Here is a 20,514-nt window from a genome sequence, read left to right as displayed (position 1 = left end):
AATGTGCTATCTTATATGTGCTAAGAAAAATGAAAAAGGAATTGGCTTCTTGCTCTGCAGAACTCCAGTAATCCTCCCTCTTCCATTTCAAGAACCTCTTTCCAAGGAGTCTGATCCAGTCCAATAACCATAGGATAACCATGAACCCATACAACACCATTGCCACTCTCTGCTGATTAGATTTTTAACAATTCCCAGTAGGTGAGCCTCTTGCAGAATAAAGCTGCAAGCGGCTAGGGCAACAACCAATAGTGCATCCCACCATCCCCTTACAAATTCATTTCACTACTCTTGACATTGGGATGGTAGCAGATACAAAATTTACCAGGTACCCTGAATCTGCATTGAAAAAAGAAAAAGATGCAAGTAAATTGTTGAGAATTCATAGTAAAAATATTAAAATGATGTCAGGGTTGGGAGAAAAAAGTTCTGAGGTAGAGTTAAGAGAATTTAGTATGTGCAGTCCAGAGCAATAACATAGTAACTATCCACAAATAAATACAAAAAATGTTCGTATATAATAAAGTAACAGCAATAATAGAGAAAACTAAGACTAACTGTTTTTATTAGTAAGAACAGAATAAAAAATAATAGACATATGGAATGGGAGGAATATAGAGTAAAGAATAAGAAAATAGTAGTAGGCTTTTTAAAGCAGTGAAATAAACCTTCAAGTAAGCCTTTTGAAACATTCTTCTAAGACCTGCATAAGTCTGCCTACTTTTGTTTCTTCCATCGTATTCTGTTCCCTCATCCTTCCTAAATGCCCGTGTTACCCACATTCTTATTTTCTCCATTGCCCCTTTCAGGCTGCCCTGCAAATATGCATCTTTTTTTTTTTACTTTATGTGTAAGAACTGCCTCCCACAATTCCCAATCTTTTCTTGTTTCTTAAACTCACATCACATCCCTGAAGCCTTCAAACCTTAATCCCCATTGATGGTATCATCACTTGGTTTTGACCTTAGGCAGTTGTCCATCATACTGTTTCTGTATGAATCTGAAACCCTTAGGATAGAGGCAAAGGCACAGTTTTCGTAAGTTACTACTGATTTAAGATGATTTCAGTAATGAGTGCCATCTAAAGACAAGTGCTTTACACTTCCTAAAAATTAGTATCTTTTTATAGTCTTTGAAACTGATCTGTAAGTTTGGAGCAGTTTATACTTGCTAATCACTTTTGAAAAATTTGGTAGTCTTTTTCCAGGCAGTTTTTAAAATAAAATGTACTGTATAAATAGGTAATATCAGATCTTTTCAGGTATGTATTTGGGAATGTACTGTAACTAAGTTCTGACACAGCCTAGTGGTGTGGATTAGCTGAAAGAATAGAGAAAATTTCCACTAGTAATGAATCTGCTACTCAGATAGAAGTAACAGGAATAATAGAATATACCTTCTCTTTTACACTGCTCTGCTAATACAGCAGGGCAAAGCAGTCTGTACTCCAGAGAAGCCGTCAGCACAGTTGCAGAGTGGAGGTTCCAGTATCACTTACAGTCCTGGCTAGTGGGAGGAGGTCATTGCTGGGGAAGAAAGTTTGGGGAGGGAAGCAAAAGGAATAAAGTGTGTGGGGGGGAGGGGAGGAATGAAGGATCTTTCTTCACTATTCTTTTTTTACAGCTTTTGTGTGTCTGGACTGATTTGTTGTGGGAGAGCTGCTGGAGACAGTATATTTGGCACAGGCCCGGGTAGCTCAAAGCCAAAAGAATGGTGCTATTGCCAGTTAAACCATGGCTGTTCTTTTCTTTTTTCTTTTCTTTTCTTTTCTTTTCTTTTCTTTTCTTTTCTTTTTTCTTTTCTTCTCTTTTCTTCTCTTTTCTTCTCTTTCCCCCTCCCTCCTTTTTCTTTGAAGGAAGGAAAAGAAAGAAGGGGAAGAAAGGGACTTGCAGTGAAAACCAGAGCAGTGGGTTAATGAAAGCCCCGCAGGCTTCAGTAGACTGGAAAGATACATGAGACACTTCCTCTACCATCTGGCAGGCAATTCTGCTGCTGCTGCTCTTAGTACATAACTTTGGAGTGAATAAGCAAACAAGGAAAACTTTTTAAGAGACACCAATTATGAAGCAGCAGCTATTAATCTGTCAGCTTGCTCCCTTCCCTTTTCTCCCACCACCATATTCCTTTCCTCAAATCTTCTTCAGTTCTCATGTCTACCTGTGAAAATATGCACTACCTTGTCAAGTTTTCCGAACTGACTCAGTTTGCCCATTTGTTGGCATTGCTGCTCAGGATGAACAGGGCCAAAGCTGTTACATTTATATTTCTGTTGTAACCGCTTAAGCTTCTTTGACTTGGAGTCATAGAGAAATGCAGTTAGCCATAAAGTGATCCATCTTTGTTCAAAGATTTCCTTCAAACCTGGCAGGAATTGAGAATGCAAAAGAGAAGTTTTAGGTGGACTGAGCTTGTTCTCGGACTGTTTAAAATGCAGTTGCAAATAGTTGGGTACAGTTCTTGTAGGAGTATGTTATGTTTAAGTGCAATGAAAAGTGTTATGTTGAGGTCACATCTTCAAGTTGGGTAAATCATCACAGCACAACTGAAGTCAGTGAGACAAAAGGAAAGTTGAATCATAGCAAAAATCTTGGATGAATTAAGGATAAGTAAACCCTGGCATCTAGTATAATTTTGAGGCACAAGTTTAGTAAGAATCTGTTAATTTACAGTTATACCCATTAATGCCAGGCAACATTTTTATACAATTTATTTTTTTAGTCACAATTGGTGATCCTTTAACTGACCAGAAGGCAGGAAGAAAGAAACTATAGGCTATCTAGAGCAATTGTTTTTATCTGACACTAGTTTCCCCAGCAAAAATACATAGTCTGTTACATTTATTGTACAGATTCTTAAAATAATAAAACTCTAACAAGAACAATGTGTTTTTGATAGGTCTCATGTTCTGCATTTTTACAGCTGTAGGTGAAAATAAGTACCAGAACCAGATGAAGCATGCTTGGATTCTGACTCCCTGCTCCTATCCACAAATCAGGTACATATCTAAGCGGCCTAATTGCAGGCACAAAACTTTCCCCAGTTTTAAGGATATAAAGAGATAGTGTAGAGTTTGAAAACTCAGAAGATTGCTCATTGCTACTCTCAAGAGATCTGGTGGTTAAGTTTGGTTAGGTACCTAAATGTTCAGCCATTCATCTAAAAATTGAGCTGGGCATTCCCTTACGAGATTTCTGGTGTTTTTTTGCATCTGATGAAGCTGGAAATGTCACAAGGACAGCCTTTCTTCCACAGTATTTTGGCACTTCTGCTCTTTGTCCCAGCTGGGAGCAGGAAGTTCAGAGGTTAAAAAAAAGTGAAATACAACAATTGAAAAAAAAAAGTTAATGGAACTCCTTTTAGCTCAGAAACAAAATAAAGTAGTTTTGACTTAACTTGCCTAGTTCTTCTGTGTTTTTTGTACTTCAGCTGCCTAGTTTATCCTTCTGTAACAGGACAACACTGCTTTAAAAAGTAATTGCACAACATGGACCAGTAAGAGAAACCTAAAACAGTCATAAGAAGCCATATGAACATAAAACCCATAAATTTTGCCTTTTTCATAGAATTATAACCGTGCATTGTATGAATGTGTTAATGCTTGTGCTGCATTACTGTGTATCATCTGTTTGTTTTCTTTGCTCTTAACCCCTTTGTTCCAAGAGTCAGGATATCCTGATGTTAAGAACTCTACAAAATAACAGTACGACAACAATGGTATAATACTTAGGAAGCATTTCACTATTTTCAAGACAGAGCCACCTGAAAGTGCAGTATGCTAACAATACACTACAGCCTACAGTCAAAATAAGGCTAGTTTTTGAAGACCATCACGGTCACCAGTTTGAGGTGGGAACATTAAGATAAACATGGCAGAGGATGCTACAACAGTGGAAATATCACGCTGCCCCTACTAATGTTGGCATGAGGAGGAAAAGTTTGTGCATTCTGCTTTTTATACATAAGGTGTTAACTTTCAGTACATTCCCTTGGATCCTCTTCCTCTGTGAAGGAAGATCCTGTTTGTTTGCCAGTTTATTTTTCCATCTGGAGAAAAGGCAGGACATTGAATGTAACCTGGAGAAAACAAATCTATTAACTATGCATACAAGGAAATACTATAATACCTACTAAAATCCTGCTAAGTAAGTCTTCTGCAATTTTACTGAATGCTAAATGCTGTGTAAAGCACCCTGAAGCCCTTAGCTGTATATTCAGTAAACCAATGGCTGAATGATAAACCAGTATCAACAGGAATACAGACAAAAAGAGATATATTGTATAAAAGCAAAATAAAAATGCCAGACAACACAAGGCATGCTCCTATTCAGGGGCAGAAGCGAAAGGGAATGGGTGCTCTTGCAGTGTCTGTCTAGAGGTGGTGAGCACCTCGTGGGAGTGCTCCCGTGGCCTGTTTGCCTCTGAAGGCTCCACAGCTCACGCACACCGCCTCATTTCTGTATGTGACAGAGCACTCACCCAGGCTGCTTGGTCTTGTTTTTAAAGATTAGTGATGAATAATTGTCTTCTCATTGCAGTCTGTGGGTGATCACTGCCACCGAGCAGTGTCCTGACATGAACCCATTCAGGTGGAGTTTTGCAGCCAAAATAATGAGGTCACAGGGGAGACCCCGACACCCTCCCCAAAGCCGCAATCTCAGCAGCTGCTTCCTCCCTGACCCGCCAAGCCCTGGCCTCTCTGCTGCCCTTCTCCGTGCTGGCTTTGGTCGCTTCTCCTCAGGCTGGAAGCTGAACGTGGAGCGGGTCAGTAGGATTGCACGGCGCCCCCAAACTCGGCGCTGCCCTGATTCGCTCCTCTCGCAGTGGGCGCCAGGGGTGAATCACCGCGATTTCCCGCCCGGCCGAAGGGCAGCCGAGGTTACCGCGGGGCTTGACTAAGAGGCCAAAACCCCCCTGCGGCTTCGCCGCGAGCCCGGCGACGGCGAGGAGGCAGGCGCGGGGGGGCCCCCCGACGGCACCGCCGCACGCAGAGCGCAGCAGCCTCCCCCTGCCCGCACGGCAGCGCCGTCGCCGCGGGGACGGGACGGGGCGGCACGGCGCAGCGCGGCTTTTCTGCCCGCCCAGCGCCAGCGCCAGCGCCAGCCCCGCAGCCCGCAGCCGCTGCAGCCGAGCTGCGCCGGCCCCGGGGCGCCGCGCCGGCATGAGCCGCGGCCCCTCGCCCGCCCGTCGGCCCCTCCACGCCGGCTCCCGGCCGCGGGCGGCGGACTGAGGGCGGCGGCAGCGAGCGAGGCGGCGGCGCGGGCGCGGGGAGCGCGGGCGCGGAGCGCGCGGCGGCGGAGCCCAGCGCCCCTCTGCGGGCGGCGGCGGCGGCGGCGGGGCGCCTCCCCCGGCGGGGCGGCAGCGGGCGGCCGGGCGCCCCCGCCCCGCTCTGGATGCCCATCGCGGCGGCTCGGCTCGGGGGGCTGCTGCGGCTCCCCGGCGCGGGGCGCGGGGCAGGATGCCCGTGCTGGAGCGCTTCTTCTCCGCGGCAGAGCCGGGCAGGCGGCGGAGGACGGCGGACGAGCCGATGCCCTTTCCCATGGGCAGCCTGCCCGGGTATCAGCAGGGCACCCTGGCCTGGGACTTGCCCGAGATGATCAAGATGGTAAAGCTCGTCTGGAAATCCAAGGGCGAGCTCCGAGGGGCGAAGCACAGGGGGCTTGCGGAGAGCGAGGATGCCCTGGGCGCTCTAGCAGGTAGGTGTCCCGGGGCGCCGGCGGCGGAGGCTGGGCGGCCCCGTCCCGGCAGAGCCGGCCGCGCGTGGCTCTGCGGCCGAGCTGAGCCAGCGCAGCGGGGCCCCGTGCCTGCGCGGGGGCGGGGGGGCGCGGAGGCGGTCCCGGGCCGGAGCGGCGCCCGCGGCGGCGGCGCGCAGCTCCCGCGGAGGCGCCCGGTGGCCTTGCGGCTGCTCGCGGAGCGCGTGGCCGGGCCCGCGCCGCGCCGCGCGGGATTTCTCGCGCCCTGCTCTTGGAGCACGCTTGCTTCGTCTCACATGACCCTCTCGTGCTTCCCGACTTGGCGCCGGCCGCAGGGCTGCGTGCTACTGTGGTGTTAGCTGCAATATTGAAAACTGAAGATCCATTCTTGGAGACTTCAGGTCTGGTCACCACTCCACCCCACTACTTTCTCTTTCAACATGGTATTAACTATTGGCTAAAGAGCACGTGCTTCTTTACTAACTGTACAAATCCTGTATGACTGTCAGATTTTTCCTAACTTAATAGCAGTTATAGTGCCATGTGGCACCATATCAAGTGCTTTACTGAGGTCCAAGTTAGATTTGTTGCATTTTCATTATCTAGAAATGAGTTGTCACATTAGCCTTGCACCTCCTACTTCTGATTAACTGGTATTGGGTCTTATCCCATGCCCACTATCTCTCTTATGGTTTCCTTCAAAACCTCCTGCCTTCTGCTGAAGTCGGGCTAATAGGCCTACGGTTGATAAATCAGTTGATAAATTTGTTATTCTCACATCCACATCATCATACTACTTTGACTTAATAGACTCACTGAAAGTGTACTGCTAGTTCCTTCAGAGCTCGGGTCTTTGCAACCTGGTCACCAAACTCTTCCATGCCTTCAGTCCCTTAAAGATTATGTCTTCATTTTCATTTGCTACACCCTTTATTGAGACATATAAGTAATAGTACTTTATACCAAAATCATTTAATTTCTTACGTAGCATAACCTCATTGCATATATTTGAAAGTGTGTGTGTGTGTATGTACGTGTGTGTGTGTGTGTATATACACACATCTATATGTATGTATTTTGCATGTGTATGACTGTATATATCAACTTGAATAGTACAAATGAGTATATCACTTTTGGCATGCCCAACAAGCTTGGCTAATTGGTCATTGTATGTCCATTATTTTAAATGTTTGCAGTTAAACTAAGAAATAAAGATGCTTTGTTCGCTTCTGTTTTGAAAAAGGGAAGACTTTCTCAGGCTCCAAGGAAAATGTACAACTTGCCATCTCTTCTGATTGGGAATCACTTCAATTTAAAAAAAAGAGTACATAAGATTTTTCTGGATAAAAGAAAGGGAGGTCAAATTGCTCTTTGAGACTTGGAGCACATCACTTGGGAATGCACTTGTAGCCAACCAGGGAGACTGAGGTTTGTGTGATGAATGGAAACAGAATATTCAGACATGGTCCCTAATGAAACAGAACTTAAGAAATGCTGCATTGGTTACACCTCTTGGATGAGTAATAGCAATTTTTCAGTATGCCTGTGTTACATCTAGTGAAATTAATTTCATTAAGTAACAAATGAGATTCGCTTTCAGATTGCTGGAGGCACCTAAAAATGTGCATGAATGTACACGACAGATTATTGCACTAGCAGGATATGAGTAACTTGCGTTTACTCAAGTGGCTATTACTCGTATCCTGAGGAGGGACACTCTTCCCCGCGGTGCCAGATTCTATTTCATAACCTCAGTTGACTTGCAACAGTGCAAATCAGAGCACAAGATGACTTTCAACACTTATAATACCAATCATCAGGCAGTTGGAGTGAACCAGACCTGGATTGCTGGTTTTTCCTCTTCAATGACAATCATCCCAGTAGTTTTCCCTCTTGTGGTTTTGTACTCTGAGTACATTGGAGTACATGGGAAAATCAGTAAATGCTTAAATCCAGTGTACTTAAGTAAGTGCAAAATCAAAGGAGGTAGAAATGGGAAGAAAAGATCATTACTTGGAAGGATCAGTAGTACAAGGTACTCAGCTTGGTGTTCTTGTGGGTGTTTTGTGGGTGTTTGGTTTCTTTTTAGAAAAAAAAGATATAACTTGCATTGGTACTTGCATTGATACAAAAGATAGTGTTTGAAAAGGAAATGGGGTTTTCTTCAGGTGAAGTTAAAGCAAATAACTTGTGTGGCTCAAGGTAGTGCTAGTTAGGCAAATAAAGGTTGATTGTTCAGTAGTACAGTTCACAGCAAGTTCCACATCAAGGGCTTTTTCATTTACATTTGTAAGTGTTCATGTGATAACTCATGGTCTGTTATCACATGCTCATGAAACTGTTTTTCTTACAGTAAAAGAGGAGGAAATAGATATCTGTTCTGGAAGGAAACTGTCAGGATTTCTGCATTGCTTGATCATGTTATAGAGATTCCTCAATTCAAAAAAATTCTCTTGTTCTAGCCTGAGTGATTTGACTAGGCTTTGGGGTGGCTTTTTAGAGAGAAAGTACCCTCTTAACCATAGGTAGTGAGAGCAAGGAAGAGCTATGTCTGGATGTGATATCAATTCTGTGGATGGCAGTGTCTTGGGGGTCCATACAGCTGTGAATTGTTCTGCATACCTATTTCCGCAGTTAGGAGTAGAGAGCTGTTACAGAGCAAAGCTTTCAGTGTTTCATGGGCTCCACATAAAAGAACTATGTCTTGGTCCTCCATCTTCCTGTTCCGAATTGAGAATCAGGTGCTGAATCTCACCCCAAAGAAGAGTTTGCAATACATCGTGCAGCGCATGGCTGGGGAGAACCCAGAAGAGATAGAGACTGTCTGTCTGGGATGTCTAGTGACTTTTTTTTTCTTCCAAAGCAGTGAAATTCACATCTTGAGCCCTCTCTTACTGCTGTACTGGTTTTTAAAGTTAGTATCAATTAAGACTGCAGACCTGTCTCCTGCTCCTGCCCTGCTGTTGCTTAGTAACTCTTTTTCTTCCCTGTTTCTGTCCCTGACCAAATCAGCACAAATCTGTGGTTTGGTGAAGACTCTCTCCAGCTGTGCCAAAAGCTATTTAGTATACTCAGACTAGCCATTTGATAGTAAGAAAAGTGCAATAATGGAATGTAATTAATTCAAAAAGTGTTGGGTGGGAAATGTGTATAATTCACTATTATTCTTAAGAGTGCTTCAAATAGATTATTTGCAAGCCAGGTCTTTTTATTTGAATAAAATAACTACGTGTTGATATTATTTCAATTGAATTGTTCAGATAGTTCTTAACAGAAACCATGTCGGTGTCTTAAGAGGGAAGTGTGTTCTGGTTTTGACCCTTTGTTATCACCCTCCCTTAGTTAGAGTTCAGCAGCACCTTTGCGGATGAAACAAACCTATCATAAAACAGGTATGGGTCTGTCTCCAAGGCTAGCATTAGTAACCTCTTTGATTTACAGTGATCATGCCCAATAGCTCTAGTGAGACTTTCTGTACTGTTTGAGTCTTGCACATGTGCAGACATGCAAGGCGTTCAGAGAAAGTGTAGTGGTACTTAGCATCACTGAGGTCCTTTGAGACCTGATCTCTGTGGGTTTTTGAAATAACTCTGAATGTTTTTTTCCACCTATCTCTTTCTGTTGGTAGATGTTTTCTCAGAAATGTAGCTTCTGATTCACGCATGCATCATGCTCATTGTTAACTGATGAGTTCTTTTGCCATAAAGAGGGAAAACAAGCTGTACCACACATCAGTCATATTTCAGTTTGCTACTGGGAAAATTTCCCCCAATTATTGGTCTGTCCCTTGCACTTTCCCTCTTCATTCAAGTGTTTCCTTTCCTACTAAATAATTTTTTCAAACTTCTTGCCATTGTCAGAAGTGTGCTGCATAACAGTCCTTGCTATTTCAAGCCTTACAGGTGGGTGCTGAGAAATTTTTTTATGTGTCTGTTAGAGATGTCAGAGTTAAACCATCTGTATGCTTCTTCACTGGTTGTTTTGGAAGCCTTCCTTAAAGTTAGTTACAAGACATCCTCTTCCATGATGTCTTGTTCCAAGCAAACGTCCCTTCTACTTCTTTCTTTTGAGATGAACAGCTCTTACCATGCTGTGCAGTAGCTTTAATGTTCCTCATCCCTGTCATTACTCTCTGAAGAATGTTTGTTTGTGACGTCTGATGCATGTAAACTGATGCATGTTTTTGTAATCCCACCACAATAATTAATAATCTTGTCTTTGGTATTGTGGCTCTGCTTAAAATCTGAACCAGAGAGCTACTGAGAATGAAATGGGAGCTTGGCTAACAGTTCATAAGGCTCCTTATTTTAGGTAGTTGCTGTTGAGCATGTAAGTGCTCCAGCGGTAGATCCTGGAAATACATAAAACACAAGAACTACCAAATGGCATTGTCTCAGCATTTGACCAGTTTCTCCTGTAATTCCTTAGATTGAAAACAACTTCATTTCTGTCCCACTGAGAGATGCACTGCAGGCAGTAGGGCTGCTTGCCATATCCTTCTGAAGTTTGTTAAAAAAAAAAAAAAAACTTTTGTTGAGACATGTTAAATCCATTACACCTACTAGGGACAAAGGAGGTAAATTTGATAGAATCAAGGCTACCTGCGGCAACCTTGATTGTTCTCTGTTTTTTGTGTCAAAACTCCAGGCCCCCAGAATAGGAAATATGTTCTCCTATATTCTTGCGAAGGGCTGTTTAAAGCAGTGGAACTTTGTATGATCATCTCATTAAAAACAATGATGTTAGATCGTATGCAGTGTCACTTCTGTAGTGTGTGTATGTAGAGCAAGTGATGAAAGACCTAGATTACAGACCACATCTGAAGGTAGTGCTGTTCAAGCAGAACTCTTCATTTTACTGGCTGAACACAGTTTAGTAAGATATGCAATTTGGAGTTATTTTTCTTCCAAAATACTTTAATAATTAGAGAATTCTCTTGGAAGACCAAAAAAAAATCCTTTTGAAGCATTAAATCATGGTCTTCATTCTTTTTCTGGTCTTTTTTAGCACCTAACTCTTCATTTAGAAGTATTTTTAAAATATAGTTTAACATGAGAATTTGATTTGAACTAATATTAAAAGTCTTCGGTTTTAAACATGTCAAAATGAGTTGACATGTTTGTCAGCTGTACTCTGTGTTTATTTTGTGGTTGAAAATTTTTACCCAGCTTTACCTGTAAGAGCTTAATCACATTCTTCTATTTAATTCTTATGTAAATTTTCTATTGTGGATTTGTTAGGGTTTTTGGATATTTGGTAATAAGAACTAGACCTGGGGTAAACAGTAGAGAGGAAGAAAATTTGAAAATCTCAACAATTTCTGAACGGCCTTTCAGTTCAGCCTTGCTGGCACAATTCTTGTTTGCTTTATTGTGAATGTTGGAAAACAAAATTTGTTTGCAGAAATTCTTGGAGAAGCTTTTTGAGCAGCTGTTCAACTATGTACAACCACAACAGAAAGAAGAATACAATGTATAGTTAAGACTCCAGGATAAAGTTAGCAGATAAAATGTAATTGCTCAGGTTGGATGCTGGCCAACACGCAGAAGGTAGTGCTGCTGGTATGCTAGAAGAGTGACAGAGGCTTTATTGTTATGTCAGTGCGGAAACAAAGAAGCAGTCTGCTGAAAACTATAAACACAAATAGAGCAAATTCCGGTGAGTTGTGAAATGGTGGAGGGATCTGTTGCTTTCAGTGAAGCTGTTCTAAATACCAGGAGCCAAAGATGTGGCTTTATATATAAAAATGTTTCAAGAGGAAAAGCTACTGCACTATAATATAAACATGATCTGTGATTTTTTTTGTTGTTTGTTTCATTAGGGTTAAAGCTGATGGTTTTCTTTCATCTTTGGTAAATTAGCTTTTATTTGCTTTATATTTTGTGAAGAATTAAACTGATAAATGGCTACCAATAGAAAGCAGTAGTGGTATTAGCCAGGCCTGGCTAGAGGTGGTCATTTTCTGTATTGCTTCAGTGTTATGGGAGAAAGGTTTAAAGGTTTAAAATGCAAGTTTTAAAATGCATTGTTGGGCACACTTGATACTTCATCCAGCTTCCAGTGCTTCTAAATTAGGAGCAGGGCATTGAATGCAGCATGTTTGCTATTTAGGCACTCCTTTGTAACAAACTCCTGGCTTGCCCTCTATCATGTTTCTTCAAACTGTTACGGCTTTGTGTGGTCCTGCTTTATAAAGCGTGAGTGTGGCTTTCCAGGTAATGCAAGGAAATGGCTGCCCGTTACACCATTCCCTCCGTTATCGCCTATTCTGCCCCTCTGCCCAAAACTCGGCATTCGGAATATTCTCAATAATATTATTTGTGATTGCTAATGTGCCTCCTAACTGCTGTTACATCTGTAAGGAGAATATTGTGAATGGACAAACTTGAATTTGTTTGAAACAGAGTCGTATTTCAGGAACTTCCCAATGGAAACTTCTTTAGGTTGATTGAAAGATTTCAGCTGAACTCAGGCAAACCATCTTCACTGCAGTTATGCACCCAGTTATGGCCATGATGGTGTACAAGATGCTAGTCCTCTTGCCTTCTTTTGGTCTGGATTAGAAAGCACAACTACAAGAAGCTCTCTTGGGTCTTCCAGCTTGAACCGTGCTTCAACATTTGTTTAAAACTTTATGTGTAAGTCATCCTAACGTTGTTCAGAAAGAGCATTATGCCTGCTTAATCATGGGTTAAGTTACAGGCACTTTTAAAGTACTTTGCTGGTTCTTGGTGTTAACTTGCAAACCCAAGGGATCTAGACAAAACATCTCAGTTCTTCATTTTTTCCTCAGCTTGCAACATTTATTTTCTTTGTCACTGCTATGGCTATAAATAAACTCTGTACTAGAGAAGAAGTACACCTTCTTTATTAACCTCCTAGATAAAACCTTCTTTCTGTTCTTCTGTGGATAGCCAACTATGCTTTTACCTCTTCTCTCCTCAGATCCCCAAGAGATTGCATAAATTCTTCATCCTAACCTGTCGCCTGCTAGGGAGAGGCATAGTCCTTACACAATACTTGATGCTGCAAAGTTGAAGATAGTTTGGTCTAAGATGTATACAAAGAAGAAGGGCAAGTACAATGAGGGTTTCACAAGGCTCATCACTGATAGTATTGCTGTCAGATCTGTCCATTATTACAGTGGCAACAAAGGAGAAAAAACCTTTCACTACTCTTTGAACAGAATATCCTGAATTTCGGATATCCTCCAAAGTTCTCTCAGAAAGAGAAGTCTTTGAAATTAGTTAATAGAAGTTACTGGCGTTTTTTTGTGAGTGCTACCCTGTGGGAACACTTCCCAATCCAGAAAAATGAGGACCTGATTCAAATTTCAGTGAAGCCAGGGAGTCTCTTTCATGGAAATCAGTGGGCCTAGCTCTAATCTAAAATGTTCAGTGTTACTCCTGGGTGAAACCCTATGGAAGGTATAAGAAGTGTGTCTTTCTACCCAGGAGCACATTTGGAGGAATTGCTGTAATCTTTCTCAAGTCTGATCCCTTCCAAAGTGGAAGCGTGTAAAGCTCCCCTTCCCTTGGGAGAGTGTAAAATCTTTTCCTCTCTCCATAGCCAATTCTGGTTTGTATGGAGGTACTACCGTTCAGAATATTTGTATCTTCAGTGTGCTGCTATCCCTGACCAAGAAAAAGACGTAAGGAGAGTTTTACATGAATGTAAGCAAGAGAGAACACAAAAGTGTTAACTTTAAGACCTACTTAAAGATTCTGTAAATGGGTACAGTTAAAAATGAAGCAATATCCTAGAGGACTTTCAGAAAACACTGTGCTGTGACAGGCATAGCTTTATTCCCAGTTGGTTAAGCACTGCCTTGAGATTGAATGCTTTGTTTTCAGCCGCTGGAATTACAAATTGGTTGGAAAAACTCAAACTAGGTACTACACAGTGGTGTTTGAACATTGGTCTTTGAAGTTATATTATAAAGTAGGTTCATCTAAGTAGAAGGAATTTGTTTTAAGCTTTTTATTTATTTATTTATATATCAAAATATTCAAAAACTAGTGTGTTGCAGAAATGTGCCAGATAAGTATTCAATGAAAAATCATACAGAATAATTGAAAAATGCAGACAGAGAATGTTTCTTAAGTAATCAAAATTTTGACAGGTGCAGAAAACACCATAAGTATGCAGTCCACTAGTCTATTTGTAATACCTTTTGGCTAAGTTCTTCATTGTCTAATAAGAACTGCTTCTCTGAACAAACTTTCCATTAGTTTAGGTCAGCAGAAGGAGGGCTTATGTACGTATGGACCTTGATTATGGGGATTCCTGGTTCAAGGAAGCACCCAGGTACTTATCCAAATAGCTGTGCGTTCCAAACTTTGCTTATCCAAACCTCTTCCAAATAGTTCATGTGTGAAAAACTTAAGCTAGAAATCTCATAATTATAGGCTTTCATGCAAGATTTCTTATTTCCTGCTTCCAGCCTGAGTGGGTATGCTGCAGGAACAGCTGCTTTCACAGTAATTCAGTAATTCCATTTCTGATTCCAAATGGAACTGAGAGCGTAAAGGGGTAAGAGAGACTGGGCTTCTGTGAAATGCTGAAAAGAGTGATTTGATCCAGCTTGGGTTTTGCATGCAGGTTTGTGTCATTAAAAGAAAAAAAAAGAATTCTTTACTCCTTGCTTGCAGATCGCTTCAACTGTTCAAATGATGTTCAGACACATTAACAGTGTTTGGGAAAACTGCATGAGAGAGATTCTGAACTTTATATACGTACTCCATAACTAATTTATTATATTTTCTTTCTCTTCTTCCTGAAAGCACTAGTGAGAAATACATATCATGCTCTCATTTGGGAACTAAAGCTAACTGAATAAATTAGTACTGGCAATAGCTCAGGCCTGTCTTGAACTCCAGTCCAGTGTGTGCAAAAGAGGTGTGCTGCTTTCTGTGACCATTGAAGAAGAGACTTAGCAGAGAAGCATTTACTGCACAGCTGAGGGCTACAGCCCTAAAATGGCCAGAGGAGCTAGGCTTTTAGATGAGACAGTGACAGCATACTCCTCTGAGTGAGATCAGTTTGAACATACTGGTTAGAATCAGTAAACTTAAAGCTCTGAAGAAAGCAGAACAGCAAGGAACAGGAGGCACTTACAGAAGACTAGCAAAGGGTAGGAGTTGGAAGAAGAGTTTATTTAGTGCTGTATGATACACTGGCATTATCTCACTAAAGTTTCATCCTGAGATATCTGTGCTGCCACAGCTTTCTCCCCACCTTCTTTCTGTCAAGTAGGCCTGTTCTCTTAATGGAAACCATAATTGCAGCTGTGGATAAAGGGCATGGTGACACAAATAAGCTGGGCTTTATGCAGTTGTGCTTTGGCTCTTGGAGACATTTGTTTTTAAGGAGCATCTCATGAGTTATCTGTTTTTCCTAGCTTCATGCCTCTCAGCTGAAGTGAGAGGAAATAGCAAGGACAGGAACTTGAGTTATGCCAGTGTGGAGGCTCACATTCAAGACATGCTGCAGGCAATAACATTTCAAGAAATGAGGGGAGAGAAGCAGTTACAGGAGTAATCTCAATCAGCTGCATGAGTAATCAGACTTCCATGTGATTGATATGTTTTGTTTCTTCTTCAGTGCTAGTTAACTTATCCATGGTAGAAGTGAAAAGGACGGTAGGACTTAGCCAGGGTAGTGCACATGGCATACTGCATACAAGGTGAAAAAGAGCAAATAATATTAAGTAGCTTAAGACAGAGGTGTGCTTTAAAACCCTATTTTGCCTGGGGAAAAAAATATGAGAATCAGGAGGAAGAGATTTTCTTGTCTTAACTGGAATGGGATGTGTTCACTAGGTGGTCTGCCTGGCTTACCCACTTGGTGTACTCGTGAGAAATGTGTTATCTTGCACAAGATTTCACAGATCTTTGGTAGGACCTAGATGTTCAGATCCTCACTAATATTGAGGTCTGAAGTTCTGATTCATTAAGATACAAAGCTGTTTTTAAGTGTCCGAGAAACTACCTGATTAATATCAAACAAATGCTTAAGCTACCTACTGAATCCAGTGTTCTGGTTTTCTGACTTTTAAGATGAGATCTTTAAGATGTGATCATCTGATGAAAGTGCATTGCTATTAAATCTTAATTACATGGAAGCAATGGAATTCAAATTAAAAAGTTATAACCTCTAACTAGGCACACACTGCAAACATTTAATTTCCCAGTTGGAGTAGCAATAGAATAGATACTCCCTTCCTCCACTGCCAGCAATGTGTATCATTAAATATGTACTTAGTAGCTGGTGAAACAGACTAAAAGTTAAACTAAATTTGCTAATAAGGGGCTGGAATTCTCATAATGAAAATGCAAGGTACCTTATTTAGATGTTGTTCTCTTGACAGAATCTACAACACAAACCTCACAAGACTGTCACTAATCTTTTTGTAGGTACCCTGTAGCCAAAAATGTGCTGATGTCTGGCCTTGAACACACTGGAGACCTGAGAGATTATATGTTTGGGACAGGATCGAATGACTAGAAGGGGAAAGCACACTATACTTAGCTGTCTTGTCATACAGACAGAAAAATGTTTTGCATGTGACCTTGTTAACAGCATGAGTTAAGGGCAACATTACAAAGTAGAGGCAGAGCTACTGAAGTTTAGGTCATGACTAAGAATCTGTGTTTTAGTGGTCAGCTGCTTTACTCTTTTTTCCCCTCCCATATTCTCATCTAGGCTTAGTGTCTTCAAATTTCATGCTGATTCTAGATCAGATGGAGAGATGAGAGTAAGAAAATGTGAGGCAGCTAGAGGATCCGATCTGCTGGTCCAGTTCTCCTCCATGCTAGAAGGACAGACCACTAGTCTGTTACAGGATTTCCTTCTCACCATCACTGCCCTGTCCTCCTTTCCTCTGAACAGTCATTTTTTTCTCACTTCACCTTGCGAAGTCTGCCCTGCTCCATTCCCCAGCTGCCATGCTATTGAGCATCTTTCCAAGTTACTATGACCAGGCTGACTACTTCACTACAAATTACTTCCCTTCAGTTGCAGTTTACATGCCTGTCTTCACCTTAACTGGCTCCCACACCTGTAGTCTTACTTGCCTCTTCTCTATTTTAGATATGCTTTTAAAACTTCCCCTCCTGCAGCCTCCACCTCTCTGCACAGCAAATTTTCACTGATCCTTCTTTCAGCAGAAGGCTGACGTCCCCTCTCCTGCCCCACACGCATACGCACCCCTCTTCCTCCTCGTTACAGACTGAATTTCCTTTCCTGCCCTTTGCCAAAGGACTGCACATGGCAGAGAAGACTGAGTCCTGTTGGAGACTGCAGCCAGTTAATCTCCTCCACAAATACAGCTTTCACTGTCCTCCGTGTATAAATGGCTTGTGAATTTGCCTTCAAAAATTTGCCCTGTGAATAGCTAGTCACTGGTTCAAATCAAAAGAACTCTTTATTTTTCCCCAGATATCACCCAACGCCTTCTTTTAGTTAGCATAAAACAAAGCTCCTGGTATGACTGTGACCATACAAAGGTATCCATGCTACCAACCAGTAATGATATAAATTAGGTGCCTCAACTAGGACGGATATATTCTTTGCTCTGGGGGAGCTTCTTTTTCACCTTTGTTCAGATAGAGAGAATAGGTACCTAAACTTAATTTTCTGTGAAAACCTCATTATATATGGATCCTGAATGTTGCTACTGCCAGAACCTTATGGCTTGTAGGAGTCCACAGCTTCCCTAGATGAAGCAGAAAAGTTCTGCCAGTAGAAGCTAGCTTGACTTTAATACTGTTGCTCAAAAGCTCTGTTCCTGTTCCCAAGGAACATCTTCTTCCCCCCCGCAAAAAAGAAGGTCCCCAGCCTCTTGTGAGCAAGCACAAGTAGGAAATGAAAGAGCAACACTTTGTACCTGCCCCATGTTGCTCTTAGGGTTTGAGGCTGACAAAATAACACAGGACTGCTTGAGCCATATACAGAGGCAGAAGCGGAAGGAGCAGAGATCAAATAGGATGAAGCAGCATGATAGTAAAAAGAGAAGCAAGCAAAAAATACAAATGCCAGACAGATGGTTTTGTGTGTGTGTTTTTGGCGTGTATGTGCAACTAATCCATGGGAAATTAGAACAGTCAGAAGAATGTTTTAAAATCTTTTAAAAGGAGATAACGGTAGTTTAACCACACTGGACAAAGGAGAAAGCAAAAGTATGTAGCACTGAAATGAGAAAAGAATGGCTTTTTAATCATTATTTATATAGTGCTATGGGACATCACAAATCTGAGTAGACCATTTTACTTGAGAGATGTATAAATCAAAATTTTCTTTGAAAGCAAGGATATATATTGCCCTCACTGTAGGCTCCAATCCTTGAAGACTTAATAAGAAAACACTTTTTTTAAGGCTTAATAGGGATGAGTAGATGTTTGTGGCCTTTTGGAGAGGGAGGAGAGCAGTTTGTTCTGATTTGACTATATTTGACAAACTTCTTATAGAAACTTGGGTTTGTGGATGGTGGCCAGTATACAAAAGACAACAGTGCACAAAAGAAATGGAATTCTGCCCTTTGGGGAAGGGAGTACTGTTTTTCAGGAGAGAAAAAAAAGGAAGACTTAGAACTGTTGTTTCTGTTGCTTCTCTCCCTTTGTTATCAAATGTGAAATCTGCAGGCACGGAGGTTGCAATGGAACCAGCAAAGAGCTGGGCAAATATTTAATTCTGCTGTCTCTGTTTACAGGATCTTTCCACAAACTTAAGAAACAAGGGAAAAATCATGAAAAAAAAAGTTGCCTGCCAGCTTCTGTTTTAGAGGTCAGACTGGTGTCATCTTCCCGCTTGCTTTGTTTGGGTGGAAAGCCACGCCTGAAAGCCACCTGAAAGTGTGGCCAGCCATGAGAGGCAAGGAGTCAAGCTGGCTGAGCTGCAGGTTGGGATTATCCTAAATCATCAATGACTGGCTCTGAAAATGAAACCTGCAAACTGTTACCGCAAGAGCTGACTTTCAAAGAGCAGTCTCCACTGCTTGGAAAGCTGACCAGGAAAGGCAGGAGGAGGATGGCTGGCTGACCCCTGCAACAGGCTTTTCTTGCTAGTCTGCTATAAGATGCAGAGTGGGGGAGGGAGCTGACTTTCTTCTCTTTCCTTTTTAGCTACTGAAGGCATGAACTGGTTTACAGGAGAGGTGATAGGTTTTTTGGGAGGTGGAGAACAGAGATTTTTTGTGTAACTTAATGACTTGCTGGGGAAGCCAGCTAGTATTCAGAGCTCTTCGATTCTAATGTGCAGATCAGACATGAGCTTGGAGTGTAAGCTGTCAAAACGCACATAGAAACCACTTTAAGGGAACATGAATTATGCATGAGCCACTCAGAAGTTGCTCAGGGCTAACAGTGTTGACACATCACAGGTGATGGATCGGTGATGGCGTCTGGTGGTGCCTTCTTCCTGTGTGGCATGGTGTTATGTTTCCTGAGCTGGAGGAGGACATGAAGATTGAAAGCAGACCTACGTCTCTGGCTCAAGCTGCTCAGCAGATCTAGAATAAGTACAGTATATATAGTAGTACAGAACTAATCAGGCCCACAAATATGGAATCAAAAGGAACAGTCTTCTTTTAGGGCAGATGCAGACCTCTTTGCACAACAGAGTCCAGCAGCTTCAGGCAGCAGAGGTTTTGAGCAGCAGTGGCACCCTTCCAGGAGCTAATAAGAACTTGAAATAGAGCCCAAGCCTTAAATGCACTTTATTTAGGCTCAGAGTGGAAGCTTTTCTTACTGCTGTAATTCAACAAGAAAAAGCTTATAATCTTGTCTTCAAGTTTCTAGCTTTGAAACTGGATGGATTTAGAGAGCCTTCATATTAGTTAAAATATAAGATGAAGGCCAAACTTGGCTCTCATTCTGGATTAATTTTACCGTCAGTGCTGATCTCCAGTACAGAGATTATTCCTACTGGGGGGCTGAGAACAGAGTTTGTCCCGTAATGTCGTAAGAAGCTCATCTCTAAAGCCAGCCTGCAGAATGTGGGTACAGATGCATAGGAAACCACTGCTATAGTTTCAAGTTACTTCCCCACAAGTTCATTAATCAGGATAAACTAGCCTATTTTGCATTAATGGGGGCCAGGAGTATTTGCATGTTCTTCTAACATAATAGAGCTCTAGGGATGGTAACCTTCAGCAGAATGGCAGTAACATCTTAAACCAATATAAACTTTGAGTACAATCACTTAATCTTCTTCTGTCCAAAAAAGACAACTTTATACTTGAAGTGTGGTGACAGCTTGGAAGAATTTTAATTATTGAAAGCAGTGACATATTAGCAAGGCCAGCTACTACCACAGTTGTGGTAGGAGAACAAGATTGGGCCCCATATTTTGTAACTGACTCAACCCAGAAAGTTGCCCAATATCTCAGACTGGCAAGTGAACCAGAAGGGAAAGTTCTTCACCATCTGACCCCATTTTGGCTGTTTGAGGCCCTGTAAATCTTAAAGTAAAGCCAACATTGTGGTTAAGAATCGCTCAGCTGAAGCTATGGTGCTTCCTTAGAAACAATTTTTTTACTGATTTATAGCAGTAAGGCAAATAGCTCTTTTTTTTCGCTTTCCTTTTGCAAATTTCAACACAAGAAAGAGTAAAATGGCAATTGGCCAGAAAAGTTGAGATCTCAGAAAAAACAACACAAAAGTCAGTCTTGACTTGCTGTTGAAGGAATTAAATGAAGTCCATAAGTATGTCTGATTCAACCTATCAGATATGTATTTACAGCACCTCTAGACTGCTGATCTGTAAATTATGATGTTTCTAGACATGCATGTTATACTAGAAAATGGGTTCAGAAAAAGTGATCGAA

General features: G+C 42.0%; 1 protein-coding gene across 1 annotated transcript in view; it reads left to right on the top strand.

Moving 5' to 3' along the window:
- The first annotated feature begins 5,435 nt into the window (after positions 1–5,435).
- Positions 5,436–20,514, top strand: part of PDE7B (phosphodiesterase 7B) — an 89,168-nt gene continuing 74,089 nt past the window's right edge. The window contains exon 1 of the mRNA XM_013958945.2: positions 5,436–5,693. Within this exon, the coding sequence (XP_013814399.1) occupies positions 5,456–5,693 (238 nt within the window). The 5' untranslated portion in view covers positions 5,436–5,455. The remainder of the gene's footprint in view (positions 5,694–20,514) is intronic.

This window comes from Apteryx mantelli, chromosome 3 (assembly GCF_036417845.1).
Source record: "Apteryx mantelli isolate bAptMan1 chromosome 3, bAptMan1.hap1, whole genome shotgun sequence".
Classification (NCBI taxonomy): Eukaryota; Metazoa; Chordata; class Aves; order Apterygiformes; family Apterygidae; genus Apteryx; species Apteryx mantelli.
The sequence above is the reverse complement of the archived record's forward strand: the minus strand, read 5'-3'. Positions and strand labels throughout refer to the sequence as shown.